We start from the raw sequence: 26,525 nt of genomic DNA on the forward strand, positions 1-26,525 counted from the left end.
ATCACAGAAATCCTGGCAGAAATCAAATGATTGACAGAAATGATATAATTTCATTTACCGAAACTAGAAGTTAATTCAGCTTTGAATAATCTACGTTCTTTTGTTAATCATTATCTTATCAGTTTTGTTGTTACAAAATATTAAACCGATTTCCCTGAAAGGAATAGATAAATCGCGACCATTGAACGACGTGCCGCGTCGAAAATCGGGCCATAGTTACAGTTGCTAGGGAATTGTTGTGGAGTCCACATGCTTGTGTTGTTATGGTGGTAAAGGATCGTACTCTGTTTGCTACTTAAAAAAAGGTGTAACAAATATTTATTAAAACACTTTTGAAACCCAATTAACGTCGGCTGTGTATGTTTAACATCGGACACGACTGTACGAAATGTCCAGTGAAGACAATCAGCAGGTAAGTATCGATTTTAGTCCCAATTTTAATTAAATTCTAACTGAATACATACTAAGTTGTCGGTAGTGTTTGTTACACTGTATTGCATTGTTAGGCCAATTGTTTTGTTACAATACGTAGTGTATAGGGTATGTTTACCGCACCTACTGAGGCTGGAAAGGGTTCTAGTGGGCCTGCTGTTTTTGTTGTAGACCTACCACAATGGCTTAGAGTTATAGGCATGAAAAACAAATATTTGTAAGCAATTTTTTGCCTATTAAAGATGTATTGTCTCCCAAAAAACATGAAAAATAAAGATTAATTTTAAAAAAGACTTTGAATAGGCCATTTCCATAGAAAAAAATTAATAACATTTAAAAAAATAATAAATAATATTTTTACTTATAAAAAGACAGAAGAAACAGTTAAATTCAACCAAAAACTTTTTGCTTTAAATTACATTTTTTTCAGGTAGGCCTAAATAAATTAGTTTTTAACCAATTTCTGGTCAAAGTGGATAACTATTATGTGACATTAAAATGGCATATCAACAAAAACATTTTTTTAATAATTTTTTCAGGGGAACAATATAGCTTGAAGCATTGTGTTATTGAGTGTTTTATTTTAATTATTTCAGGTGCAATCAAATGAAGGGGAAACTGAGGAACCAACACAGGAGGAACCAGCAGCACCAAGTGAGAAAAATGATGGTACAAATTCAAAATAATATATATATTTTTAAATAATACAGCAAATTTGGACGATATTAGAATTTTTTCATATTTTAGTAAAGTACAAACAATTTGTTACAATACATTTTTAGATATTGTATGTGAATCAGGTAATAGAATGTTTTTTATGACTTAATAAGCTCTGTCTACACTATCAAACTAGTCATCATCATGTCCATATATGGGCACATCATAAACATTTTTTGTTGCATAAAGTTTGATAGTGTAGACAGAGCTTAAGAAAGATTTGCTTTGCTTTCCTAGATTCAGCTCAAAATTCACCAAAAGATAAGAAGATGGAGCAACAATTCTTAGCCGAAATGAAAAGGTTGAAAACAAGTCTGGAAAGAGAGTCTACCAAAATTATCAAACCAGAATTGTAAATATTGTTTTAAATTTCTTTCACTCCTTTTTGTTAAGTGTATTGTTTTTTTGGTTTTTTATTTCACGAGATGAACAAAAAGATATTAATTTGATGTTATTATGTTTTTCAGTAAGCCATATTCACCTTTTATCTGGAGTAGTTTGGAACCTTATTACAATACATATCTGATGCAGTACATGGCAGACATGGTAAGAGAGAAAACACCTGTAGGCCTACGGTTCATAATTCAGTAGCAATTTAACATTCTTTGCTCGTTTAAAATATTTATAGTAATTCATACTATTTCTGCAATTGCATTTAGCCTCCTGCAGTGCGGCATGGGTATATCACAAGAAAGACGGCAATAGGCCTTGTTGATCCAGAGGTCTCGCATTCAATGGACATGTAAGTCAACTCATTTATAAACCTCTGTCTACACTATCGAACGTGATGTTCCCATATTGGACATAATGATGTATCATATCACTACTATATTTAAGCATATTACTACCATATTTGGGCATTTCACACTTTTTTTGTCAAACTGGTTTAATAACATTAATTATCATGAAGTTTATACTAATGGTTTCTACTTTATTAACAATATACTTTGGTCCTTTTTAAATTGTAATAATTTGGTGTTTTTCTTTTCAGAGTGGTAGACCCAGTTCCTGCATCAGTTCCATGTCCCACAAGACCAGACATTAAGAAAATGTAAGTTTATTTTTAATGTGACTTGGGATAGGATTAGATTATTACCATATTTATTCAAATAAACGCCCTATTCATTTAGAATTCATTGATTGGCATGATTTACAATTTTCAAAGCATTTTGAGCAATCAAGTTTGACTGTCCTTTATCTCGATATTAATTGTATTGTATTTTATTTCATATATAGGGGTATTTGTTTGATTATACATGTTACCATATTCACACCCCAAAAAATAAATGCCTCCCCCGAATAAATACCGTATATACTGAAAGTATTTTTCCAAATAAACGCAAAAGAAAACTACCATACTTTAGACTAAACTGCAGGAAATTATTTTTGTAGCGTGTTGACAAGAAGCAGTGATAACAAGGAGGGTAGTACACGTCTTCCAAGGTGGCCAGTTGTTTCGTACAAACGACCTGTCCCAAATAACACAGAATTAAACTGGGGAGATGTTCCTTCTCTCAGGTAAGCTTATCATCATACTGTTGTGGATAATAAATTCATTCAAATTTACAGTACTTTTTTTAGATATTGTTTTAGAGTTATATTGGTTTACTATTGTAGAAAACCCTTATAATGGAGGAGACACCGAACAAAGCTCTTAATTAAGGGTCTTTTATTCTTTTTGTTCCGGCACAGCTCCAATCCAGAGCCGGCAAATCAAATTGAACGTCAATGTTCCGTTTTACGTGACTATGTACCAATTGATATGCGTGTAGTTGCATGAAAACAAAATATTGACGTTTGATTTGATTTTCCACCGCTGGACCAGATCCGTGTCGGAACAGGTGTGAAAGAACCCTTAGGGGTGTGCACTGAATAGTAATATATATTTCCTTTTATTTGTAACACAGGAATAATTTATAGGGGTATTTTTGATTATACTTTTATCTTTATTCAAAATCATTTCAATATATTAGGAGTGAACTTGGCACCAAGTACAGCAGCAACGCTCATGAGCGTAAACAGAAAGATTACACAAGGACAAAACAAGATTGGAGCCGAATGGAATTATTTAAACTAAAAGAACTGCACGAAATCAACCGCGAACACATGCGAATGACGTGTAATGCTTATCTGGGAACTTCCCCGGGATCAAGGAAGGCGGTAGAAGAGCTTGCCCAAGTGTTAGAATGACAACGCCGCCATTTACTATGCTTTACTTGCGTTAAATTGTTTGCAAGACAGTGTGTGAAATAATGGACTTTCTATCTAATTGAAAGACTGGATGTTAGAAAGGGATTATATATTAAAATACTGTAAATATGATGTTTTCATTCTTACTAGATTCAAGGGCAGTATTATTTTTTCATAACTGGTTATCTAATGTGACCTGCGCTGAATAACATAATCGTGTTTTGCGCATGTTACCTGCATACTAAGTTATTTTGGGAATTTTTAGTAAGTAAAAAAAATGTGACATGCGCAAAAATGTTAGCTCAATACATTTTATAAAGTCAATATTTTGAACATTTTTTCGACCAAAGAAAAGAAAAATAGCCACTTTTGACATAAATGGTTACTATTGCTAAATAACCATGCGCAGAGACGAATAATGGGTTCTGCGCATGTCAATTGTGCTATAGTAACCAGTTATATCGAAAAATAAAAAGGTCGAAAATTTGCCAATTTGCTATTTTTTGAAAAAGCCCTGTACTATAGCACAATTGACATGCGCAGAACCCATTATTCGTCTCTGCGCATGTTTATTATGCAATAGTAACCATTTATGTCAAAAAATAAAAGGGTCGAAAATCGGCCTTTTTTCGATAATTTCCCTGTACTATAGTACAGGGATTTTTCAAAAAATGGCAAATTTTCGACCTTTTTATTTTTCGATAAAACTGGTTACTTTAGCACAATTGACATGCGCAGAACCCAGTATTCGCCTCTGCGCCTGTTTATTATGCAATAGTAACCATTTTTGTCAAAAAATAAAAGGGTCGAAAATCGACCTTTTTTCGATAATTTCCCTGTACTATAGTACAGGGATTTTTCAAAAAATGGCAAATTTTCGACCTTTTTATTTTTCGATAAAACTGGTTACTTTAGCACAATTGACATGCGCAGAACCCAGTATTTGCCTCTGCGCCTGTTTATTATGCAATAGTAACCATTTATGTCAAAAAATAAAAGGGTCGAAAATCGACCTTTTTTCGAAAATTTCCCTGTACTATAGTACAGGGATTTTTCAAAAAATGGCAAATTTTCGACCTTTTTATTTTTCGATAAAACTGGTTACTATAGCACAATTGACATGCGCAGAACCCATTATTCGTCTCTGCGCATGTTTATTATGCAATAGTAACCATTTATGTCAAAAAATAAAAGGGTCGAAAATCGGCCTTTTTTCGAAAATTTCCCTGTACTATAGTACAGGGATTTTTCGAAAAATGGAAAATTTTCGACCTTTTTATTTTTCGATAAAACTGGTTACTATAGCACAATTGACATGCGCAGAACCCATTATTCGTCTCTGCGCATGTTTATTATGCAATAGTAACCATTTATGTCAAAAAATAAAAGGGTTGAAAATCGGCCTTTTTTCGATAATTTCCCTATACTAGGCCTATAGTACAAGGATTTTTCAAAAGATGGCAAATTTTCGACCTTTTTATTTTTCGATAAAACTGGTTACTATAGCACAATTGACATGCGCAGAACCCATTATTCGCCTCTGCGCATGTTTATTATGCAATAGTAACCATTTATGTCAAAAAATAAAAGGGTCGAAAATCGACCTTTATTCGAAAATTTCACTGTACTATAGTACAGGGATTTTTCATAAAAAAATGGCAAATTTTCGACCTTTTTATTTTTCGATAAAACTGGTTATTATAGCACAATTGACATGCGCAGAACCTATTATTCGTCTCTGCGCATGTTTATTATGCAATAGTAACCATTTATGTCAAAAGTGGTTACTATAGCACAATTGACATGCGCAGAACCCATTATTCGACTCTACGCATGTTTTTTTCTGCTATAGTAACCATTTATGTCAAAAAATAAAAGGTTCGAAAATCGGCCATTTTTCGAAAATTTCCCTGTACTATAGTACAGGGATTTTTCCAAAAATAGCAAATTTTCGACCTTTTTATTTTTCAATAAAACTGGTTACTATAGCACAATTGACATGCGCAGAACCCATTATTCGACTCTGCGCATGTTTATTATACTATAATAACCATTTATGTCAAAACTGGTTACCATAGCACAATTGACATGCACAGAACCCATTATTCGTCTCTGCGCATGTTTATTATGCAGTAGTAACCATTTATGTCAAAAAATAAAAGGGTCGAAAATCGGCCTTTTTTCCATAATTTCCCTGTACTATAGTACAGGGATTTTAAAAAAAGAATGGCAAATTTTCGACCTTTTTATTTTTCGATAAAACTGGTTACTATAGCACAATTGACATGCGCAGAACCCATTATTCGTCTCTGCGCATGTTTATTATGCAATAGTAACCATTTATGTCAAAAAATAAAAGGGTCTAAAATCGGCCATTTTTCGAAAATTTTCGTCCCTGTACTACTCAAAAAAAGACCAAAATATCACCTTTTTAAATTTCAATTATTATGCGATAATATGGATATTGCTTTGTATCATCTTATAGAACCATAGTAACTACTTTTGTCAAAAAATAAAAGGGTCTAAATTTTGTCATTTTTGGAAAGTACAGGGACTTTTTCGAAAAATGCCCAAAATATCACGTTTTTAAAATACAGTTATTATGCGATAATATGGATATATATTGCTTTGTATCATCTTATAGAGCCATAGTAACTAGTTTTGTCGAAAAATAAAAGGAACACAAATTTGCCATTTTTCGAAAAATGCCCAAAATATCACCTTTTAAAATTCAGTTATTATGCGATAATATAGCTATATATGCGCATATATTGCTTTGTATCATCTTATAGCGTCAAAGTAACCAAAATAAAATGTTACACCATTAACGTGCACACGTATCAATACAGGTATTACTATTAAGCCCCTTTCTCACAGAGCTGTGTGCCAGGAATATTGCGGGAATTTACCATTACCATGCCGGTATGGTTTTCTGTGAGAACGGGTCGTCTTGGCATGATGCCGGCATCGACGTGACCTGCTTTAGACCTAGTAATATTCTAGGGATATTCCCCGCAATGCCAGACAGGCATTCTGTGAGAACGTAACGCCGTTATATTCCGGGGTTATATTTAATTCCCAGTCGAGGCTTTGACACCTAGCGGTCAAGTGTATTACTTTGGTGCCGATTCAATTAATATTAATAATAATGTCGAACTAGAGGGATAATGAGATAAGAGAGCTGCTTAAAATAAAAGGACAAGAAGAAATTTGTAGCATAATCTATAGGCCTAGGCCATAGCTCTTTGTTGGTGTCTGACCCTTCGTCGCCTTGTAAATTGTACAGCCTTCTAAGGTGTTTTACAGATTGCCGATTACGGCTAATTAATTACTGTACCTGTATAATATATGCACAATATACTGTACATAGCATGTATTGCATAAATATGCTATAAAGGAAGATAATAATCTGTAACTCAAAATTCGCCGCCATATATCGCAAGACAAAAATAATAACAATAAAGGATGTCCTCAATAATTATTTTGGGACTTTTTATTGGCCGAATATGCCAGACTACTTTCTCACAGAAAGCCGGTATATACCGGTTATATTTCCGGCACGATAGTCCAATGAATGGGTATATGCGATACGGCACGACGCCAGCATAATACCGGTATATTGTGAGAAAGGGGCTTTAGTGCGTAATAAGATGATTTTTGAAAAGTGCATATATTGGCCATTTTTTGTAAAAAAAATCCTTGTACTGTACTATAGTAATTAAATTAAACGACTTGAAACACATATCCATTTAAGTATGTTTTTATTTTTTTCTTTCTTATACTTTACACTACACATGTACGTTGATTGAAGATGTAGTATCATTTTAGATATGGTAGCGACACCTACCCATTACTGTCGACGTTTGGCGGAAAATAAATGCAGATATCAATGTTGTCGGAAATTATTTGCCTGGAAGCAGAATACCATCATACTGAAGAAAAGAAAATAAATATATATACACATATTACAATGCAATAACTAATTACTTTGATCCTTCTTCTCAAGAAAGAAAAAGCTATAATAGCTCTGTCTATACTATCAAACTTTATGTGAAATAAAATGGAATGTGCCCATATATGGACATGTCGTCACATCATATTTGGGCACATCACACCTTTCTTGTCAAACTAGTTTGATAGTGTAGACAGAGCTTAACAAATCAATCAATGGATGGATGCATACAATGATCACTGTAGTTGATATACTGTAGTTGATATACTGTAGCATGGATTTTAAAATCTGTATTTATTTTATTCTATTTTTGTATTGTAACTATTCTTATTTTAATAATACATGTAAACAATTTAAATTGCAATTTGTTGTGTGTTGTACTGTACAGTGTTTCCATCTAAAAATATGTACTCAGAAACTCATTAAACATTCGCTAATTTCACTAGTGATTGAAATTTGCGAAAGTTTGCAAATAATTTTCAGAACGTACTGTAGGCCTACTACTGTATACAATAGCTTATGTATTGGTGTCTTTATAACACAAAGGTTGCGTATATGCGATCTTGTTTAGTATTTATGTGTACTTTATTTCTCAAATTCACGAAAGTTTTATGTCGCAAAAATGGCCGATGTAACCGATTCGCAAAAGTTTATGTCACAAACTTTCTGGTTTTACAGTATTTACTATTAGACATGAATGAATGCAATGAATTAATTAGTAAATGAATATAGATAAGAATGAATGCAAAGATTAAATAAAAGAAAGAATGAATGCACATTACCTTTTGTTGGAACCACTTCATAGCTTCCTCTTTGGATACATTATGTTTTGGTCCAACACGACCTCTCTTCTTTTTACGATGTCTTACGTTGAACCCTGGTCGTCCAAGCACGACGTAGAAGTCCATACCGTAGATACCGATGCCAGGATCGTATTTGATTCCCAAATCGATGTGTTCTTGAATACCGAAACCGAAGTTGCCGGTCTGAGAGAAGTTGCCTTTCCTCAATTCATATTCACGAACCTGTAGAGATTACGATCAATAATTGTTTGTTTGCGCTATCTGTATCTATATCCCTTCTAGTTAATAACTGTTAGTGATTAGTACATTTGAGTACCCTTTCATCTTTTTAAATTTATTTATTTTTTGTTATGTGTTCTGTTTGTTTATTAGATGAATAAAGAGAAATTGAACATTAAAACAAACAGTATCATTATTAGCCAATATTTGGAGCAATCATGAACAACTTTATTACTGAGCTTTCATTTAAGGAAAGGGTAGTTCAGTAGGTAGGATCATTCTCACTCCTGAGGACGCAAACTTTATATAAACATAGGTAGGATTAACTTCTTAAACAATGAACCATAAAGTGAATTACCTTTAGACCTTTTTCCAAGATTTCTTCTGCCTTAGCTCCACGAACAGTACAGTGTACCGCGATCTTTTCATTTCTACGGATACCGAAAGATCTGACAGTGTAGCGAGCTGGAAATATATTTAAGAAAATAAATGAGTGTTGTGTATAAAATCAATATAAAGCTCTGTATATACTATCAAACATTATGTGATGTGCCTATATATGGACATAATGTCATATGACTACCATATTTGGGCATATCACTACCATATTTGGACACAATAGTATAGACTGTAGACAGAGCTTAAGCAGAACATAAATAAGACCTTTTGTAGATGTATCTCTTAACTTGTAACATCATCATTATGGTCAATGATCATGAGTTGCAAAAGAGAATTTTCTATAGCACAGACATTTTAAAATTCTGTCAAAATCAATCAATTGAAGTTACAGTATGCCTCTGTGCAAATCACCTTATATGAACAATTCACTTTCAATCAAGTATAGTTATTGAATTAAAATAAGAGACCCCCAAGTAGGCATAGGCAACAAATAGGCATAGATAGATACCTTTGGAAAATACAGGTGTTTGTCCAGTAAGTTGTTCAAGCACCTTAGCAGCTCTGGTCAGCCTGTCACCACTTTCACCTACACAAATATTGAGGCATAATTTACGAATGCGCAGTTCGCGCATGACATTGACTTTCTCATTCGTTTTGTCCTATGAAAGAAAAAATAATTTTTTATTAGTTTATGTCGTAAAAGTGCTTAGTATTTAGGCTAAGCTAGTAGTAGTACTTACTGTAGGCCTACTCCTCTAGCTAGGTATACTGACAAACCATGAAATAGGCCCAGTAATAAATTATAGTTTAGGGCCATTGTAGCCTATAGGCCTACCTAACCCTGAGATCAACATTAAATGCTAACGTAAGAAGAGGCTAGCCGGCTAGCCTACCTACGCCACCGAACCCACCTCCCTACACGGTACGTCGTTCGTGCGACGTTTTTTCCATCGATCGAGCGAGCCTAGGCTAGAAGCTCGCTACGACCGGTGCAAATGAAGCAAAAACACTTCAAATAATAAATGCAGTATTATACAATTAATACTGCAGTTGTAATGTTTCGGAGAAAGTTACGAAAAATACACGGAAAGATACATAAACAATCAAATTCAATGTACACAGGACCTGGGAAGGCCTAAGCCCTTAAAACAATATTTTTTATATTAACGTAACACTTTATCTATTTAATATCAACACAATTATTTTCTTTATTTATTCAAATTTATCATCAACTTTCATTTTTAAAGATATGAAATATATAACATGTAGATTTATTCGGATTTAAATCTAGTATTATGTACAGCAATACCACTCACCGCCATGTTGGATGTCGAAAAGGTTGTTGCAATGTAACGGATGGTGAAAGACGGCTACTTCATACGACGTATGGAGGTAGAAGTCTACTTGAAACTAAGCAACCCTCTAGAATTGTAAATAATCCTCATTATAATCCTTACAAAAGTTATATTATTGTAGGCCAAATCTTAATTGCTTATATCTTGATCATACCAAAATATGAATGTAAATGATGAAGAAGAAGATCAAGGCCCCTCGGTCGATTCTAATGATCAAGAAGAGCGTATTGCAGCAAGAAGAATAAGAATAAAGAAGAGAATTGAAGCTGCAAAACGGTAAGCAGGTCACCTTCAGTATTGACACCAACATGCCCCCGAAAAACAAGCCCGAGATCGGTAGTGATAGGCTCTAAACTAATGCCTAGCCTGGCTAGTCAAAGCCTAGATTAGTAGTAATAGTTATACACCACCAGATCCACTTAACATCATCAATCTCTTTCTTGTTGATTGACGACGATTGTAGGCCTAGGCTAGGGCCTAGTTGTTATGTATTATTAATTATTATTATTAAATTAAAATGAATGTTTTTTTATATTTTTAGACAAGCGCTGGGAGAAGATCCAAATGCTAAAAAGAAGGAAGACAAAGAGGAGCAAAGTAAAAGTAGGAAACAGATAGAAGAAAGCAGACAGGTATCTTTTTTTAAAAAAACGTTTAACCAATACAACTACTGATCCTGAAAAAAAAATCATTATTTTCATTTTATAACCATAACACTCTTCTCTTTTTTTTACTAGCGATTAACAAAGTTGAAGTCAGATGGGAATGAACTTGTAAGCAATGTTAGAGTGGCTGCTGACTCAAGGGAAACTCAACGCAGAAATGATGAGGAAGAAAACATACGCCAAAGGTACCTAACCAGGCATCCCCATCTCGCCTTCCAAACAAGCCTTTCTTTGTATTTATCAATTCTACAAATATGTCTATCGTTTATTGTTGTTTATTTTTAATTCTCTGATGGCATCTCTTTTCAGGCTTGAAAGACTTGAGGCAGAAGCGAAGGCAGCTATTGAAAAGTTTGATGAAATTACAAAGAAATGGGAAAATGCAAATGGCAAAGACATTCCACAAGAGTTACATGAAGTGCTGATCTCACAGAGGGCGCTGTGTGATGCAATGATAGACGAGAAAAACAAACTTATCAATGATTTCCAAGTGGTAAAATAATACAATATAATATATGTATGGTTTACAATGGCCTTGCAGTAGTTTAGTGATCTAAGAAGGCACTAACAGGCTGTTTGGTTTACAATGGCCTTGCAGTAGGTTAGTGATCTAAGAAGGCACTAACAGGCTGTTTGGTTTACAATGGCCTTGCAGTAGGTTAGTGATCTAAGAAGGCACTAACAGGCTGTTTGGTTTACAATGGCCTTGCAGTAGGTTAGTGATCTAAGAAGGCACTAACAGGCTGTTTGGTTTACAATGGCCTTGCAGTAGGTTAGTGATCTAAGAAGGCACTAACAGGCTGTATGGTTTACAATGGCCTTGCAGTAGTTTAGTGATCTAAGAAGGCACTAACAGGCTGTATGGTTTACAATGGCCTTGCAGTAGTTTAGTGATCTAAGAAGGCACTAACAGGCTGTTTGGTTTACAATGGCCTTGCAGTAGGTTAGTGATCTAAGAAGGCACTAACAGGCTGTTTGGTTTACAATGGCCTTGCAGTAGGTTAGTGATCTAAGAAGGCACTAACAGGCTGTTTGGTTTACAATGGCCTTGCAGTAAGTTAGTGATCTAAGAAGGCACTAACAGGCTGTTTGGTTTACAATGGCCTTGCAGTAGGTTAGTGATCTAAGAAGGCACTAACAGGCTGTATGGTTTACAATGGCCTTGCAGTAGTTTAGTGATCTAAGAAGGCACTAACAGGCTGTATGGTTTACAATGGCCTTGCAGTAGTTTAGTGATCTAAGAAGGCACTAACAGGCTGTTTGGTTTACAATGGCCTTGCAGTAGGTTAGTGATCTAAGAAGGCACTAACAGGCTGTTTGGTTTACAATGGCCTTGCAGTAGGTTAGTGATCTAAGAAGGCACTAACAGGCTGTTTGGTTTACAATGGCCTTGCAGTAGGTTAGTGATCTAAGAAGGCACTAACAGGCTGTTTGGTTTACAATGGCCTTGCAGTAGGTTAGTGATCTAAGAAGGCACTAACAGGCTGTTTGGTTTACAATGGCCTTGCAGTAGGTTAGTGATCTAAGAAGGCACTAACAGGCTGTTTGGTTTACAATGGCCTTGCAGTAGTTTAGTGATCTAAGAAGGCACTAACAGGCTGTTTGGTTTACAATGGCCTTGCAGTAGGTTAGTGATCTAAGAAGGCACTAACAGGCTGTTTGGTTTACAATGGCCTTGCAGTAGGTTAGTGATCTAAGAAGGCACTAACAGGCTGTTTCATGAAGGAGATACAAATCTCTAAAGTTCTGTCTACACTACCAAACATTATATGGACATGATGACATCATATCACTACCATATTTGGGCACATCACACTTTTTTGTCAAACTAGTTTGATAGTGTAGAGTTTAAATAACACCTGGTTTTAAAAGAGTTATCTTCTCTCCATTGTGTAGTATCGATTTTCAATAAATGTTTGACATTTTAACTCATTTATTTATCTGTATTGATTTACTTATCTATAAAGTCTAATTGACTGATGATTATTCCATATATCTATCTGTTACAGGAATTAAAATCAAAAGATGACCAGTATGTAAAAGATCTTAAGAAGCAAGCAGAAGACACGGACATAATGATTGAGAGAATGGAGGAACAAATCAAGAACTTAACAAGAGCTTATCGGGATGAAATTATACAAATTGAGGTTAGTACCGTAATACAATTGGCCAGTAAAGGCCGATTCACACAGACGAACGGTAACTGTAATAATAACGGTACCATATATGGGTATATCACTACCATATTTGAGTATATCACTACCATATTTGGGTATATCACTACCATATTTGAATATATCACTACCATATTTGGGCACATCACAACCCTTTTTGTCAAACAGCTTAAAACTTCAATTACTTTGTTTTAGAAATCATTTGATACGGAAAGATTTGAGCTGATGGAGAACCACAAGAAAAAGTGGGATCAAGGGATGCAGGGAAGACGAGACCAAGAAGTAGAATATATGAAACAGAGGGAAAAACGAGTGGAAGATTACGAACAACAAATCCAACATTTAAGAATACAAGATGCTGAAGAGTATAACATGGTGAAGATAAAGCTGGAAACAGATGTACAGGTAACACACTCACTTACAGAAGAATGTCATTTCAGTAGTGATAAGTCATCTTTTCACATCTGCAAAATGGAACAACTTGTTAACAAGTTGTAATCAGGTTTGCATAGTGTATGGAAAATCTCCCAAGATTTCACAGAACTTGTTTGTGAAATCTCAAAACAAAATTGTATTCAAACACACTGATGAGAGCCCTGTTTTTGTTTCGAGTTCTTACTGCGTGCGCGTGTATTGTGATTGGTATTAAACTGACCAATCACAGTAATCAATCTTCTGTTATTTTATTGCCTGTAGGTTTTGGAGCAACAACTTCAACAAATGAAAGCTACTTACCAATTAAATCAGGAAAAACTTGAGTATAACTTCCAGGTTCTAAAAAAGCGCGATGAGGAAAATACAATCACTAAATCACAACAAAAAAGGAAGATCACCAGGTAAAATTTTATTATTTTATAACAGTATGCTTTTGCTGTCAGAAATTATTTTAATAACATAAACCCTTGACTTAATTGCATAATCCTTTTCGGATCCTTGCACATAGTCATGTTGTTTTTACCGTGCCAACGGTCTCTTTGTAGCGCGTTCCGTTCTGGATTATTGCAATGGATTGCCACCTATCTTAAAGCTCTCTCTGTGATATGCCCAAATTTGGTAGTGATATGACATCATGATGTCCATATATGGGCACATCACATATGGTTTGACACTCCATAAAATGTACCGATATAAATAAAGGCTAAAACTCTACCCAACTACAACAAATTATATTTTAATTTCAATATTTTTCTTTTTAGATTGCAAGACGTTTTGAACAATTTGAAAATGAAACTTGCAAAACAAGAGAAATCATACCGAGAAGAAAATCAAGCTCTTGCTGATGACTATAAAAGAATCACAGAACAATTTAAAGAACTACAGAAAAAGTCAAAGTATGACATCATTATGACATCATCATTGAGCTGCCACAACCCTTTGTCCTTCCTCCCTTCTGTATTTCTAGTACAAGCTTGCTCCAAATCATTCAACTTTAGGTCAGCTTCTGTATCAAAATGTCTTCTAAAGCTTGGTTCCCACAAGCAACGCAATGTAACGCAATGCAAGAAAATGCTCTTTCAATAATTGTGCTTGCCCCAACCTGTGTTAAATCAAACCTACGATGTTTGCAGCACTATTGCATCGTCGGTTCCCACTTAGTGATTACGCAATACAGAACTTTGCGTCGATCGACGCTGCGTTTGCGACGCTTGTGGGAGCAATGCTTTATGTCTGGAGCTTTAAAGCCATCTTTATTATTTTTTTTTAGACACTTCCAAGCAACTGATACTCGTAAATTCCACGATATTTGGTTAATGAATGAAGATCTTGTAAAAGAACAGGCCGATAAGGTTCTAGAACAAGATCGCATTATAATGGGACAGCAACTTGGACTGCCTTGGAAACCGCCAGTTGATATGTAAGTCTAATGTACCAGGGTAATAATGTGAAGTTATTATTTATTTATACTGGGCAACCTCTTCAGTTAAAGACTGGTCTCCCAAAGGTTCCAGTTATGATCAGTGGCAGTGTGTGTACTAGTACACCGGGGTAACCCCCTACTCGTCTCGAAAGACGTACTAGGTTCTTTAAAGTGCACATGAGCTAGATGTGTACACTGGACCTACGGTTTAAAGTCCTTATTTCTACCACGAGAACCATGGAGCGAGTGAGCCTCGAACCCTTGCTGATATTATAGCTACGTAATTACGGTTCCAATGTCTTAAACGCTCGACCACTCACTAACTCAGCATTTGCATTTAGTTGATTAAAAACTTACACAGGCAACCAAGACTACTCGACTCGTATTACTTTCACACACTTACTGTATTTCCTATCGCTCATCATTTACAGGTGGTTTATGGAGAATGTGGGTCCACTATCATCAACAAAAGAAAAGCAGAAGTCTGTGTCTGCCCAACAAGTCCTCATGGAAGTAATGTCAACAGAAGGCAGTGAAAAAGAAGGAGGGAGTGAGATCAATTCTGAGCACAGCCAAGTGCAGACAACAGATGAAGGAGAGATGGATGATGGTGCTGAGGAGCATGAGAGTAAAAGTTCTAAATTGTCAGTTAAAACAATTAAGCGGGTTTTGGAACTTATTTGTGATGAATCTGTAAGTTTGAGGTTTTGTACATTTCTTGCTAGTCCATTTCTTCTAAAATACAAAATCTTCGATTAGAAAAGTAAATGACATTTCAGTTCTTCGTTTTGTACATTTCTTGCTAGTCACTGTATTCCTAAAGCCTTGTCTACACTATCAAACTTTATTTCCCAAAAAAATTTCATGTCACTACCATATTTGGGAATATCACTACCATATTTAGGCACATCACACTTTTTTTTGTCAAACTAGTTTAATAGTGTAGACAGAGCTTAACATAGATCTTCGGTTAGAGAAGGAAATGAAATGTTAACATTTCTTCATTGTCACCATTACCTTATAATATTTTAATTGTTTTGCAGGGTTTTCTAGTTGAAGCTAAGCTTAACAAGTTATTGCTACCTCTTGAAAGAGATGAAAGGTCGCTGATGAAACTTGATGCCATATTTGCTGTAAGTAAACAAAAACTACAAGTTTAATAAGATTTACCGGCAATAATTCAAATACTGTATGTCTGTAGCTGATTGAGAAGGCCTATAGTCATGAATGAATGCGCTGCTTGCACAGCATTTATTGTCAAATATATAAAATATTTACTTGTTGTTTGTGCACAGACAAAACTCTAAATATAAAAAAGTTTGAAAAAACACGATAATGAAAAGCACATCAAAAGATACAAAAGCATACAAGCAAAGGAGAAAAGTAAAAAAAGATTCTGTTTCATTTTTTCTAATTTTGTAAGGCCTTGAATATCGAGACAGAAGAAGATATCCACAGCCTTGTACAGTACTTCCTCACAACCAGACAAGTAGGGCAGGATCCAGAATCAGAATACCTGCATCCGTTAGATGGCGTTGGTACTCCAGCTGGTGAGATACCGCCATCAGAAGATCAACAATCTGAACTGGATCAGTCTTTTACTAAGCATGTGTCAATCGCGTCTGAGAGAAGAGTTCCGACCAATGGCGACGATGCTAGCCAGGAAGTAACCAATCAGGAAAAGGTATCAATAATGATTTCTTATTACAATAATTTTTTTTTTTTAAACTGTAATGATAATAGATCAAATAGGTATAGCGCCACCTATAGCAAGTTCTTGACACAAACACACACATACAATATGGCGGTACAATGGTACTAATAAAGTTACGGATAATAGAGCCTTGTGAGTGCATACTTAATTATTGTGTTTATTGAGAACCACTTCAAAAACCTGTGCCATTTCATCTTTCTTTTTTAATTCCTATTATTACTGTATATATACCTTGGTGGGGAGCAGCAAGCATCCACTCCATATCCGTTAATGTAAATCTCTGAAGCAATTCAAGTCACTTCTAAAATCTCACCTTTTTCAATAATTCTTGTTGGTCTTTTAGCGCGGTGAGACATCAGTAAATAGCGCTTTATAAAAGTTTATTATTATTATTATTATTATTAGGGAGACGAGGATGATGATGCTATGACTTCCAGCCACAAACAGGATGATGCAGCATCGACACGGTCACACCGATCAACTGTCAGTGACCTTATCCACCCGAATGATGTGATCCAAGCATTGAGAGCTTTCGTTGAAGATCATAGACAGCCAGCAAAGTATGTGAAACATAAAAATACGGATATCTGTACGGAAAAAGAAAAAAAAATAAACTAAAGCTTTGTCTACACTTTCAAACTTTATGTTACAACAAAATGTGATGTGCCCATACAAGGACATGATGATGGCATATTACTACCATATTTAAGCATATCACTACCATATTTTTGTCAAACTAGTTTGATAGTGTAGACAGAGCTTAAAACCCAGCCATATACAACATTTGTCAATTACTTTATTTTTCGTTAAATTTTGTTTCAGGGACAAACTAAGACAACAAACATTCAACGTGATTTCAGCAGAGGAAAGAGACGACAGTAGAGATGCTGAGTACTGGGCTAGTTTCCCTACTGTACTCTTAGGACAGAAAGAGAAAGTCTGGACAGCGTTGTTAGACGGATTGCAACGATACAGGTAAAGTATTTTAATATTGTTTTATATTTATACTGGACGACCAGAGGGTGCAGTTATGATCAGTGGCTGTGAGTGTGAGTGACTGTGGCTGTATGTGTACTAGTACACCGGGGTAACCCCCTAGGTTGTAAGTGCACATGAGCTAGACGTGTACACTAGATCTATGGTTTATAGGCCTAATCTGAGAAGACTCTTTCTACCTCCAGCACCATGGAGTGAGTGAACCTTGAACCTTTGCCAATTTTGTGCAAAGGATGGATACCAAATAATATACTGTACTTCTATTTCAGACTATGCCTATAGTTTACGCCATGTCTGTGCGGAAACAATGTGTAAAATTTTAATTTAAACTGATTTTTTCAGTGATGTTTTGACAGAGAGATCTAAGCTATTAACCGAGACCGAGTATTACCAACAACAAAATGCCGAATTACGAATGTTGCTTCACCAATATATAAACTCGCGGGTTAATAAAGAGCTCGAAATACCACCGACAAGAGTTCTCAATCTAGATCTCCAATAAAATCGCTCCAATTTTTTTTAACAACTGCCGAAAATGTAAGGAACACTGTATATTTAAAAACATTTAGTGTAGTTCCTGTAATTCAATAAATATAAATTAATATTATATGTTGATTTTGAGACTCTTATTTGCGCAAACAATATGCGAAACCGGTATGTACGGAAAAACATTTTAATTTTCTATGGCGAATTTGCGATGTAAATTGTTCATTTTTGGGTTTTTAAAATAACAACGAGACACACAACAGTTTCAGCAGAAATATGTACAAGCTTTATTAGAAAATGTACAAAATAAACAGGCTGTAAAATGAACAATATGTCCGAGCCTGCACTCTAGTGGTCAGTTTCTGAATTAAGCATCTTGAATGTGGAAGGTTGCAATACAGTGGAGAGAAAAAAAACAGATTATTTTGGGGCTAAACTTTGCAGCATGGTATAAAAATATATAGTCTATAATGTACATATAACCAGAGATGTGTATTGTGAACTATAATATCTCTATGATATAACTAGGCCACACACAATTTTCAGATTCCTATGGTGAATATCTCTGTAATCTTCTAAGATCACATGCTATTTCCTGTTTCCCCCAAAATAAACCATAAGGTTCTATAATATTGTGACATCATTATCAATATTGATGCTACACTATCTGCTGCATACACATATTTCAGGCACTGTAATTTATTTAAAGCTCTGTCTACACCATCAAATTAATTGTGCCCATATATGGATATGTCCTCACATCACTACCATTTTTGGGCACATCACACTTTTTTGTCAAACTAGTTTGATAATGTAGACAGAGCTTAAGTAAATCACAAGCATGCATGATCCCCAAACATCCACTGTTCACTACTCTGGCCTACAACTGTTCATCTATTAATAGTGCATGGACACCAAAGATATGTTGCATCATCACAAACAATTATGATGCTAAAAAAATCTAATATTGCACAGTTTAAATATTTACTATACATCTATCTTTAAATCAGATGCTACATAATATCTATATATATCAATAAATGTGTTTTTGTAACAGACAAAAGGACAATTTGTCTGTGGCATTGATTAAATAAGAGGCGAGTATGATTGTCTATTTCGGTACCGTATCATTCAAAATTATATTATTGCTTAATTCAGTCTTTGATTATCGTATCAAACAGTATTTTATTTTTAATTAAATCATCATTAATTAACGTCATTAAAATTAAGAGAAGACAACATCTTGCATAATTGTCAAAATCAATATTAGATTAAAGCTTTCATTTTTTGGTCAAAAATCACAAGGATGTATTATTGTTATACTGTGTTATATTATTATATACTGTAAATTTACAATGTATAAAACTCTGTCTACACTATCAAAGTAGTTTGACAAAAAAGGTGTGATGTGCCCAAATATGGTAGTGATATATCATCATCGCCATATAATTATGGCACATCATCACATTTTTTGTAATAGTGTAGACAAAGCTTAACAGATATGCACATTAATAGAATCATTTGTTCTGATTCTTTGTTGATATAGCATTGTTTAAAGGTTTACATGAAGAGAACAAGTCAGGGTGGTTGTGGTGTACAATGTGTTCCAATGGGAAATAAATTAAAGTTAAGAATATCTTGTTTCGGTTGACTACAAAAGATTGTTGTTAAAGCGTTGAGAATGAGGCATTTTCACCTTTACACATCTGTAGACTTTACTAATGATTTGCAGTGGCGGATCCAGGATTTTGAAATAGGGGGCCCAGATTTTAGGTAGTGCCGAACTGAAATTAGTGTCCTAACGCAATTAGCAAAATTTGTTGCCGCCCACTCCCCTTGAATCCACCTATCATTTGAATATGTAAATGTATGTGTTTGGACTGCACTTGTAAATGTAATTTAAATAGATTGAATTGGTAAACAGTTGATTGATTGAAATATTAATTTAATTTAAGAATCATTATTTGATTGTCATACCTGAGAATTAAATGTATAGAAATGATTAATCAAAAAATAACTATTATTAACATATTTACAACTGATATGTACACATTGCATGCCAATGCGATTAAACGACAACGTCCAAGAAGCCTGTAAAATAACATTGAATATAATGTGGCAACAAGTTGATGTTCCATATCTCTCAACCTGTAAGAGTTTCTCATGTTCAGATTCTCGGATCCCAAAATCAAGGCAATAACAAGGCTGGTTCAGTCCATTTTGTTCTTCTGTTTTGATAATAACTTCCAGTAGGCCCAAGTGTTTTTCCAATTGTGACATTATTAGAGGAACATCATGCCATCTAAAAGACCATTCCATAAGAAAGTTGAAATAACTGGTTCAGTCAGTACTGTTGTTCTTCTGTTTGGCACATAACATCCAGTAGGCCTAAGTTGTTTTTTTCCAATTGTGATATTATTAGAGGAACAGTGTGCCAAGACCATTCCATATTACAAGAAAGTTCAAATAACTGGTTCAATCAATTAGTACTGTTTGTTCTATTGTTTTGGCAAAATAACATCCAGTATGTGTTCTTCTGTGACATTTAAGATCACCCTCATAGTAATAGGGAAAAAGCTGTTCTATTTTGACATTGTAGGGGTTTCATTCTTTCCGAGGTACTGCGAGAGAATTTGCAGGTCATGGGTTGTCTAGACGCCATATTTGAACCATGTTCGTCAAGCCGGTACACCTATCGTTCTCAGTCTACATAATTCCTGTACGTTTTGTTCCTCGTCTATTATACTTTACCCTAGTAAATAAAGTACTACACAGTTTTTGTACTTTTAACTGGAAAATAGATACAGATTCGGAAATTGAAATATATTAAGAAAATGTCTTCTTCAAAAACATTTCCATAATCTTAAAAAAATGTTTTTCCAATGGAGATGTTCTAGATGAATTACTGATAATTGGTGTTTCTTTGTTCAACATGTGTTTTTATCGGCATGTATTCATATTTCAAAATTCTCATGTGTCCCATACACTTATGTCATCTGTGCTCTATAGTATGTGAGGTTATATGGTCCAACATTGTACACTTTCTCTTTAAAAAAAATTGAATTTATTTATCATCCACCCACCGAGTCTCCGAACCTGCAGACACAGACTGCACACATTTATCAACATCATATAATTCATGTCCTGCACATAAAAATTAATAATAAATTTAAAAGGCACATAATTTTGGAAGTCCTTAATGAGGAAGAACTATTTGGTTTAGTTGATGCAAATACTGCTAAACTACTATTTGACGGTGATTCAGCATTACACACATTCCAATCACAACATGAAACACAGCGCTGAAAAATAAAAACGATAAATTCATGTTAATATATTTCATTACATAATATATTGTTCTGTGGTATGTTTATTAATAGTTATTTTATGCCATTTTGGAGCAGGAATATACACTGATATAGCCATATATAACCATATTTCAATTCAAATTCTTTATTGCAACAAAGTAAACATTGTTGAATTGAAAATACAAGTTCACATTACAACATATAAAAATGACATTAAAATACAATGCATTCTCATGGTCTATATACACACAACATTTTTTTTAATTACACAAACCAAAAGTGGTGTTAGTCTACAAGTGCTAGCTTACTTGGATAAACCGACATTGGCCTATTTTCTCCGAGAAGAGAGCTACAACTCGAATATATAAATCATTTATGAAATACACCTGTCAGATAATGGTACATTCCAGGTAAGCTGGGCACGAAATAGACAAATGTATAGGTATGACTTACTTTGACGCCTGGGATGCCTGTATCAACACAGCCCACACTATTCGGTGAACACTCCCCTCCAATATCACACTTTTTGGTGATCGTTACGCTCCCCGTCGCTTCGTCAACGTGATGAGAGGAGTGACAAAATTTAGTACCTGAAATGTACAATGAAATTGCAATATGTGTCACTCTACATAATCAAACATCTTTTCTATAATTTATAATTGTGTTAATAAATTAAAAATACCGTAAGGTATATACAAGCATAAATAAAGCAGGCTACATTGATATGTAGTTCATTGTTTGTACACCAGTAATTTTAACTTAGTTTTAAGACAGTTTTGAAACCAGAGGAAAATGCTTTCACAAGCAGGCTACATATTTTACAAAAAACCGAAGAATGTCATGAATCTACTTAAAGCATTAGCAATTCTAAAAAGTCAACTAGAAAGAAGTGTGTCTCTCTGTAGATAAAACAACATAAATTGTCAACTACTATCCACAGGGCACCACGTTTAAGATGCTCTTCCAGCTGAAGGAAACAGTAAAACTAACTTACCTCTAGGACAGAACATGTCATACGCTTTACTATTACATTCATGATTGCTGGATTTATTATCACACGTGAAACATTTCAGTGCGTTTGGAAATGGTGTACCTACAGAAAAAAATAATAAATAAATTAAGCACTGGGAATATTTGGCAAAATACAGAGGCAGAGCAACAAAAGACGAAGTATTTCTCGAAAACTCAAATATTTAATGAGCTTTTGTAAAATCATCAATATGTATCAATTATTGGTATGCTACATTGTCAGTTATACAGACTTTCTCTATTGACAAAAAATGTTGGATTTTATTGTGCAAACTCACTTACTACAAAAGCAATATACTTTACTTGGCATTTTTCCCAAGACAAAATAATTTAGGCAAAAATGCACTGAAATTATGTGAAAATAACAACACATAATTGTGCATATATTTATTTTAAACAGTATTTTGAGAGTTGAGATTTACATTTATTTAGTATTGTTTGTTTGTAAAACGTAAACAAATAGAAATGCAGAATAAATTGAATATGGTAGTACAAACAAGGTAATAAAACACACTGTAACTGATTTGTCAGCATTGAAAGAAGCATAACATCATAAAATCAAGATATAAATATATATAAAGTTGAAAGAGTTTATATAACATTTGACATAGAATTTTACGACAAATGTTGTGTATAATGCTACTAGTAACCTTTAACCTCAAATTGAGATTTAAATACGGAGGTGTACCATACAAAGATCAAAACTATAAATTATTATATTTTTTATAACTGTGGGATTTGGGTAAAGAGGAATTGTTTTTATCCAATTTTTAGTCAAAGTGGATAACTATTATTATGTTACATTAAAATGGCATACTACAATTTGTTACTATTGTGATTTTACAGGTGACACGGCAGTGTGCAATGCACAATCCAGCATGCAATTTACAGTGCGCATGAGGATATAAGAAAACTTTCGCGGACTGTTCAGTTGGCAACATGATTTAATTTTGGTCGATTTGGTGTTGCATGGTGTGCCGCGTTGCATGTTTTCGAAAGCTCTAAAGATATAATTAACTGTATCATATTGTACATATGTTTTTAATAGTTTTTTTCTTTAAATTAACAGAGTCATAAAAAGCGCATGTGGGAAAAATGCAGATGTTAAAAGTGCATAATAATAGATTTCTTACTTTTATTGTATTGATTATAAATGTTGTATAATATTAATACTACAAATGTTGAGAGGCAATCAAACTGCTTGTTATTGTATAGCACAAGCATATAGAGTAACAAGTAAATGAAAATTTACAACATGGGTATTAAACTATGTAAATATAAGAACTTTACACTGAGCATTCAAATCTAAAGAAATTAATATCGATTGATATAATCAAAAATAGTGTTACTCACTATCATCATATGAGAGCAGTGTCATGTCCTTGCTAGGGGCAGCAGATGACATCAATAGGGTTAACAAACCCAATAATATCACACACAGACATCTGTTAAGCATCTTGCGTTATAAGGTTTTAAGTCTTCAACTATGTCGACTGCTGGCCACAATGCATGCTCTGAAAATAACATAAATTAATGTAAAATGGAGATACATCTTAGTACGGTAATTGAAGAATATGAACATTTTTTCTATGATTGATGTATGTTTATTCAATTCAAAATAAATCTATTTCTATTTCTCAAGAATGAAAAAATACTTTAATAACTTATATCCTTACTCTCGCCTGAGTGCTCATATCTTGAAAATAACATGAATTAATGTATTAATGTAAATGGAGATACAGTATCCATACAGTATCCATGCAGTATCTTAGTAATGGAAGAATATTAACATTTTTTCTATGACTGATATACATTCAATTCAAAATTAATGTATTTCTCAAGAATAAAAAATACAATGTAAACTTCGATTACTTATATATCCTCACTCTCACTGCTATAAGTGCTCACTGACTAAACCCACGGGGGCCCCACAGGCATTAAAATATGTAGAAAATGGCTAAACGTCTGAGGCCTCCAGCGCTGGAGAGCCACTTAGGGTTCCTAAACCAGGGGCCTCCAGACTCAACGTTACTCCACTGCTACTGTAACTCTCCCCTGCTTGTATCATGGAAAAAAGTTCCCCCACCAAAAATATTCATTCTAGCGTCACGGTTAATTTCAAATAGCCAAACACCCTCGTGAGTTTACATTCTTTTATCATAAACGACATCCATCTTCATTGAAACGCAGTGTGTATATCACTTTAGATTAAGAATTATCAGCAGTAGCAGAGTTAATAATTAATAGAGTAAGACAAATGGCACATAGAGGATGCAATGTTTTATTCACTTAACCTTTGAAAAACATAACATCACTAGTCTACAGATTGAACAAATTTGTAGTACTATATAGCATATGTTTTATTCATTTCAATACTGTATTTACAATTTAATACTGTATAATATTAGTAATTTAGTAAATTGTAGTACATTATGTAAAACAGAAAATACAGTATAATGACTACACATTAGACCCCTACTGTATGTTATAAGGGACAACTTCAGGAGCCAAAAAGTGTACCCTTACTACTGGGTATCCCCTGAATAAATAGTGGTTGGTTGTAGTGTTAAACATTATACTGTATTATCCCTTGTTTGTGTCACAGGAGGGGAGGGTGGTTTGGTCTATTGTATTTAGCAGTAGTTCCTCAACAGATTATAAATATTTAGCCTAATATTAATAATAATCTTTAAAATGTGGATTAAATGGATTATCTAAGATTATTTAAGTACATATACTGTAGGTTCTCGGATTAATTTCTAAGCTAAGTTTGGAATGGATCAATGAGCAAGTAGGATTAAGATAAAGATAAGTATGGGATTACGTGTACTAATCAAATTATTTAAAACTAGTAATATTAAGTGTAAGAAAGACAAAATGATCAAACTAGATAGAAAGGCAGCAAACTATTCATACACACACATTCCAGACAATTTTAAACACATTCAGAAACACCTTCTTTATGGCACAACCATCTGAACATTTTTAATTAAAATTACTTTTTTGGATCTTTAATTTGTAGGGCCTCGATAAAGCGGTTTTATAGCAATGTCCTTAAAACCAGCTCAATAAATGTCACCACTCAAGCTTTATGGAGTGAATTGAGATGTACTGTAGTATTTAGGCCTAGTTCATTAATTTCGCCTGTAAATGAAAATGCTTCCCGTAGTTCCTTGTAATTTAAATCCTGTATTACTTTTCTTAATGTTATTTTTTATATCGTGTACATAATTCATTCCAAGTTTCCTTGTAAATAGGCCTATTGTTAAATCATTTTTTTTCTTTAACTTTTATTTTACTTACTCTGGACGCCACTGTTTCAAAAGTGTGGCTTCCAAATAAATTTAGCAACATGGTAAAATTAAATTCAAATGTTTTATTAAATATATGCTTTATATTAAGTAAGCTAATTGCATGTTTGGTTGTTAATCAAGTAACACTCACAGAATATACTGTAATAAATTTAAATATATAAAATTGGCATAAACATTCAGAATTTTGTAAACAATTTTTTTTTCTTTTCTGCCAGTTGTTCTCATTTGTAAGACTCTCATAATTCCTAGTGGATCATTTCATTAAGCCACTGTCTCTTCTTGATGAGGTTTGACATTTCTGCAGGGTGTCTGCCTGTTGTTGACATCTCCCCAGGGGGTGTGTATTGTTGACGTCTCCCCAGGGTGTATAATTAGAATGACCATAGGTCACCAGACCAACTGTCACCTGTTTGACCGTCTAGAGGGAACTTTCAAAGTTTTTTAATTCTTTTTGGGGAAATATCAGCACATTTAAAGTACTATGTTTTAATAAGTTACAACAAAATTAGTGAAGCAACAAAGTGTGAAAACATTTCATTATCACAGGTAGGCCTACACAGTACATGTAGATTTAAAATAGCAACTTTATTACTAAAATTAATATAGAACTCCTCTTTTAAAAGTTGGCTTTTATGTGCGGTAACTAACAAACTATACTTTTTACTATATTTTAGGAAATTACAGCATGGAATACAGGTACAGTAGGTCTATCTATTACTCCATGATAATACAGCAAATTAAAGTATTTATTTGGAAAGAACTGTAACTTCAAGATTCTTCTAACCTTGTCATAGACCACCGTATGCTTTTAAAATCCTATCAGCCTTCTATCACATACTATAACCAAGATCATTAAAACCTATGATATAATTAATTACATTTGAATTTAATTTTGAGCCACCATCATGTCTGGC

At 34.1% G+C, this 26,525-nt stretch overlaps 4 protein-coding genes across 8 annotated transcripts in view; 2 read left to right on the plus strand and 2 right to left on the minus strand.

The window, feature by feature from the left end:
• The first annotated feature begins 254 nt into the window (after nucleotides 1-254).
• LOC140039328 (uncharacterized) lies at nucleotides 255-3,471 on the plus strand. Of its 2 annotated transcripts, none has more exons than XM_072084933.1 (8): nucleotides 255-412; nucleotides 1,029-1,101; nucleotides 1,387-1,501; nucleotides 1,617-1,695; nucleotides 1,809-1,891; nucleotides 2,141-2,200; nucleotides 2,542-2,667; nucleotides 3,123-3,471. In XM_072084933.1, exons 1-8 carry the CDS (start codon nucleotides 389-391, stop codon nucleotides 3,337-3,339), a joined length of 777 nt encoding a protein of 258 aa, XP_071941034.1. In that variant the 5' UTR covers nucleotides 255-388; the 3' UTR covers nucleotides 3,340-3,471. The 2 variants fall into 2 exon arrangements, with proteins under 2 accessions (XP_071941034.1, XP_071941040.1); XM_072084939.1 differs by having other exon boundaries at nucleotides 1,029-1,086.
• Nucleotides 3,472-7,083: 3,612 nt separating this feature from the next.
• Nucleotides 7,084-26,525, minus strand: part of LOC140039468 (large ribosomal subunit protein uL5) — a 60,301-nt gene continuing 40,859 nt past the window's right edge. Inside the window, exons 1-5 of one of the 2 annotated variants that reach the window (XM_072085080.1) lie at nucleotides 10,029-10,064; nucleotides 9,221-9,371; nucleotides 8,672-8,778; nucleotides 8,074-8,316; nucleotides 7,084-7,271 (exon numbers count right to left, since the gene is read on the minus strand). In XM_072085080.1, coding sequence (XP_071941181.1) covers nucleotides 7,242-7,271; nucleotides 8,074-8,316; nucleotides 8,672-8,778; nucleotides 9,221-9,371; nucleotides 10,029-10,034 — 537 coding nt within the window. In that variant the 5' untranslated portion in view covers nucleotides 10,035-10,064 and the 3' untranslated portion in view covers nucleotides 7,084-7,241. Of the gene's footprint in view, nucleotides 7,272-8,073; nucleotides 8,317-8,671; nucleotides 8,779-9,220; nucleotides 9,372-10,028; nucleotides 10,065-26,525 lie in introns of those variants that run through there. The other variant, XM_072085072.1, reaches the window with a different exon arrangement.
• On the plus strand, nucleotides 10,213-18,038 carry LOC140062351 (dynein regulatory complex protein 1-like). The gene is made up of 15 exons (XM_072108566.1): nucleotides 10,213-10,343; nucleotides 10,609-10,699; nucleotides 10,805-10,917; nucleotides 11,042-11,225; nucleotides 12,742-12,879; nucleotides 13,102-13,311; nucleotides 13,603-13,742; nucleotides 14,103-14,237; nucleotides 14,612-14,761; nucleotides 15,196-15,457; nucleotides 15,808-15,897; nucleotides 16,188-16,448; nucleotides 16,884-17,038; nucleotides 17,301-17,453; nucleotides 17,817-18,038. Exons 1-15 carry the CDS (start codon nucleotides 10,228-10,230, stop codon nucleotides 17,974-17,976), a joined length of 2,358 nt encoding a protein of 785 aa, XP_071964667.1. The 5' UTR covers nucleotides 10,213-10,227; the 3' UTR covers nucleotides 17,977-18,038.
• The window catches only part of LOC140039553 (ly6/PLAUR domain-containing protein 6-like), a 30,348-nt gene continuing 22,046 nt past the window's right edge, over nucleotides 18,224-26,525 (minus strand). For all 3 annotated transcript variants that reach the window (XM_072085181.1, XM_072085172.1, XM_072085166.1), the window contains exons 4-7: nucleotides 23,651-23,811; nucleotides 22,263-22,361; nucleotides 21,722-21,858; nucleotides 18,224-21,262 (exon numbers count right to left, since the gene is read on the minus strand). In XM_072085181.1, coding sequence (XP_071941282.1) covers nucleotides 21,098-21,262; nucleotides 21,722-21,858; nucleotides 22,263-22,361; nucleotides 23,651-23,753 — 504 coding nt within the window. In that variant the 5' untranslated portion in view covers nucleotides 23,754-23,811 and the 3' untranslated portion in view covers nucleotides 18,224-21,097. The remainder of the gene's footprint in view (nucleotides 21,263-21,721; nucleotides 21,859-22,262; nucleotides 22,362-23,650; nucleotides 23,812-26,525) is intronic.

Source organism: Antedon mediterranea, chromosome 1 (assembly GCF_964355755.1).
Source record: "Antedon mediterranea chromosome 1, ecAntMedi1.1, whole genome shotgun sequence".
Taxonomy (NCBI): Eukaryota; Metazoa; Echinodermata; class Crinoidea; order Comatulida; family Antedonidae; genus Antedon; species Antedon mediterranea.